Source organism: Monodon monoceros, unplaced genomic scaffold (genome assembly GCF_005190385.1).
Source record: "Monodon monoceros isolate NGI ecotype Baffin Bay Population unplaced genomic scaffold, NGI_Narwhal_1 Super_Scaffold_7, whole genome shotgun sequence".
Classification (NCBI taxonomy): Eukaryota; Metazoa; Chordata; class Mammalia; order Artiodactyla; family Monodontidae; genus Monodon; species Monodon monoceros.
In genome coordinates this window covers 69,267,492-69,271,496 of record NW_021703784.1, presented here as the reverse complement: position 1 = coordinate 69,271,496, position 4,005 = coordinate 69,267,492, and the positions used below count along the sequence as shown (strand labels likewise).

At 53.5% G+C, this 4,005-nt stretch overlaps 1 protein-coding gene across 2 annotated transcripts in view; it reads left to right on the top strand.

The window, feature by feature from the left end:
* ABCC8 (ATP binding cassette subfamily C member 8) overlaps positions 1-4,005 on the top strand; it is a 75,760-nt gene that overhangs the window by 38,582 nt on the left and 33,173 nt on the right. For both annotated transcript variants that reach the window (XM_029208063.1, XM_029208062.1), the window contains exons 11-12: positions 1,536-1,576; positions 2,774-2,919. In XM_029208063.1, the coding sequence (XP_029063896.1) occupies positions 1,536-1,576; positions 2,774-2,919 (187 nt within the window). The remainder of the gene's footprint in view (positions 1-1,535; positions 1,577-2,773; positions 2,920-4,005) is intronic.

Sequence of the window (4,005 nt, the reverse complement as noted above, 5' to 3'; positions counted from 1 at the left end):
TAGTGTTGATAAAAAGCCTTGTGGTCGGAGAGATTGGCAGTGCCCCAAGGGCTCCAGCCATATCTTCTCCATGAGACAGGGAACCCTCCAATGGCAGGGCGCATAGATTGGGGATTCCCCAAAGATGGGCACAATATCTTTCCTATCTGCTTGGGAACCCCGTATGGGCATGTTTCCTCTTTCCCCGTCCTATAAGGTGTCTCCTGGGAGCATAGTTCCTCCTGTCTCCTTCCTCAGACTGGGAGCCCCCTGAGAACGGGGACCACGTTCTTCCACTCCCTTGGGGTTCCACATCTCCATGTATGTACTAGGTGATGCAGGACTCTTGGAGTAAGTAGACAATCAGCTTCTTGGAATGGTGTTGACGGTCTGGAATTCTTCAGAGTGTCAGACACTTCGCCATTCATTAAACAGGGGCCATGTGCACAGGCTCTGCCCTTGGCCTCTGGCTCCTGGCTCCTGGCTCCTCCTTTAATTACCTAATGTCAGAACCAGACTCCTTTCTGCGCTGGCCTGGAAGAGGCTCCTGGAAGGAAGGAGGAGGAGGTGGGAAGGTGGCAGCTAGGATGGGCATCTCTTACTCCAGGAGGGCTACTCTCTCTGGAAGTTCTGGTCTGGGGTCAGGGCACTCTCAGGCATCTCACAGCTTGGACCAGAGGAGCAGGGCTAAGCTAGCAGCCCATGAGGTATAATAGGTAGCACTGAGGCATCACAGAGGCCTGTTCCCTGCATTACCTGCCCTCACCTTGGAGAGAGCCAGAGTATGTGAACAAGTAAGTACAAGTTTACAAAAATCAGGTGAAGAAACCGAGGCTCAGAGAAGGTGAACGATCAGCCCAAGATTACACAGCTTAGAAATAATGGGGAGTCCGCCCTTCTCTGACTTTAAGTCCAGATCTCTTTGCTCTTTGGGGTCCCTATGAAGAGCCTGAGGGCCACACCATAAACAGAATAAGGAGAGGGCCTCTGTTGCAGCAAACCAACTGTCCCACCTGGGCGTGGGCTGTCAGCCTTAGAGCTAAGGCAGACCCTGCTTCCAGCTGTCCTCAGTCACTAATACCTCAGGGTGAATGAGTTTGAAATCCTTCCTAAGAGCCACGGGAGACTGGGAAGCCTCTCAGCCTCAGAGTGAGCCTGGCTTGCGGGGATTCAAGGACCAGACGTAGAGGAAGGAGTAGCAACTTGGTGCCCCCAGAAACACGTGCTGCTGACCTCATGGTTGACCACAGTCCGCCAGCTCTCCAATCCCTTCCCCTGCCACTTTCTCACAGGGCTTTCTTCACACTGTCCACATGGAGCAGAGTAAGAGCATTTCAACCTTTATTTAAAGGCTTAAGTCTCAGAGATGGAGATAAGCGTCCTGAGGGACACACGTTAGGAGCTGGAGGTGCCACAGAGCTAGAGTTCTGCCCAGCTCCACCCCGCAGGCTGGGGAAAGGACCCCAGAGGCTGCCCTGCCTTCACACCAACCTGGGTAGCTTCACTTCCAGCCGTCTCCTTCCTCCCACTAAACTCCCCCTGTGCTTCCTCCGCAGTTTTCATGAACACGGCCATCCCCATCGCAGCCGTCCTCATCGTAAGTGGATCCTTTCTTCGTCTCCCGGTGAGAGTTGGTTGGGCGGGGTGGGGAAGGCTGTCTGGCGTGAGAGGTGCCGAGGGTTTGGCCTTTCTGCACAGGGGCTTCGGAAGATGGGCTCAGCAGCAGGACTGAGAATAGGGCGCTGGATGGAGAGTCTATATATGCAGCCGCTCCCTCCTCCACTGCCCCACTCCAGGCAGACAGGACCTCCAACCCCTGGCCTGGAAGACCTGACGCTTAGTCTCTAGAGCAATTAAACTTTCTTTAAAAGAAAAAAAAAAACAAAAACGATCAAACCTCTTCATTATAAAAGTGAAACTTCTTCATTATAAAAGTAAAAATTTCTACAATGTTTTTGTAGAAATTTTGGGAAATACAGAAGGGAAAGTGCAAAGAGAACGTAAATCACCCATAATCCCACTGGCAACAAAGTTAATGTGTTTTTCTCCAGTCTTTTTTTGATTCACAGAATACGGCATTTTTACAAAATTAGGATTATGCTTCCTATGCAGGTTTGTAAAATGCTTTTTAAAATTTAAGAATATGACACGAGAATTCTCCATGCCATTAAATATGACAATGGTGGTTTTCTAAAGCAATTTTGACCAAAGCTGAGTAGGAGCTGAACAGTGGGGGCCGGCAGTGCACCCCTCAGAAAGGCCCCACGCCCACAGCCCCTCACCCGGGGCTCCCATCCCTGGCTGCTGTGACTTTCCCCCAGGGCCGGTGTCCCTGAACTGTGGCGAGCTCACAGCCTGTCAGTCACACTTGGGAATTCACTTTCAACGTGACTTACTGACATTGTTCCTGGCCTGGTTCCCTGGGGAACTCTGGGTAGCAGAGGCCACGGAGCCGAGCCAGGTACCAGGAGGCTGGGGGGCAGGCGGCAGGCGAAGAGGTGGTTTTGTGATGATCGTGTTTACGTTTCCGACTGAGGACTACAGTCTGAGAGGGGGCAGAGCTGATCTACCCTGAGGGCTCCTCCCTGGTCATTCCTGGGGTGAAGGAGGCAGGGCAGGGAGGGACGGTTCCATGAGATGGCTGTGAGGATGGTGGTGTCTCCAACCCAAAGGGCCCCTAGGTCCCCTGCTTCCCGCTTCTCATTTCCTTCCCAGGGCTGAGGGCTGCCAGTGCGGGAGGGGCCCACACTCTGAGTCACGCTCTGCTCTGTCGCATCTGTGCCTCTGTCCGCAGACCTTCGTGGGCCACGTCAGCTTCTTCAAAGAGGCCGACTTCTCCCCTTCGGTAGCCTTTGCCTCCCTCTCCCTCTTCCACATCCTGGTGACGCCACTGTTCCTGCTGTCCAGTGTGGTCCGGTCCACAGTCAAAGCTCTGGTCAGGTGAGAGGAGGGTCCAGCAAGGGCAGTGGTCAGGCCGCTCACCTGTCGGCCCCAGGGCTCACTCTGGTCACTGCTACAACCACAGCTGTTTGGTCCCAGAACATGCCTGCCCGTTGATCTGGGCTTCACTGAAGCTGGTTGTGGTTGGTCAGAGGGCCATGGGCCATGTGTAACTTCCCTCCCTCTAGTCCCTGAGAAGGACTAGCCAACGTGCTTATGTCCTCCAAGGAGAGTGTCACCTCCGAGAGAACTCCATAAAAAGAAAAATTCAACGCTGAACCAAATTTGGTATAACCTCATCAGTTCTAACCATTGGTCCTAGTTCTGCCTTCCAGGGCCCCACAGAATGAGCACCATCCCTCCCCCACGTGACAGCCCCTCAGATTTCAGAAGGGAAGCCCGCTAAGGCCTTTTTAAAGAGGGAGACCAGACTCTGGGCTGAAAGTGGGAACAGGACACAGCCTGAAGGTTGACCCCAAGGCCAGCTCCTCCCCTCCCCCACAGCCCCTGCCAAGTCCTGTTGGAACAAGGACAGAGGGGGAAGCGGGCGAGGCTGGCTGTCTGCTCCTGCTGTGGGGAGGGGGTGTCATGCCCAGAACAGAAACAAGGGTGGGGGTGGCCCCAGGTTGTTGGACATTTAAGCAAAAGGTGGGAGAGGGGTACACGAACAATTCTCAAGATTCCGCAGACATCTTGCCCACCCCCAGGGATAAGAGAGAATGAATCAAAAGAGTGAAGCTTTGGGCTTCCCTGGTGGCGCAGTGGTTGAGAATCTGCCTGCTAATGCAGGGGACATGGGTTCGAGCCCTGGTCTGGGAGGATCCCACATGCTGCGGAGCGACTAGGCCTGTGAGCCATGGCCGCTGAGGCTGCACGTCTGGAGCCTGTGCTCCGCTACAAGAGAGGCCGCGATAGTGAGAGGCCCGTGCACTGCGATGAAGAGTGGCCCCCACTTGCCACAACTAGAGAAAGCCCTCGCACAGAAACGAAGACCCAACACAGCAAAAATAAATAAATAAATTACTAAACTCCTACCCCCAACATCTTCTTTAAAAAAAAAAAGAGTGAAAAAAAAAAAAAAAAAAA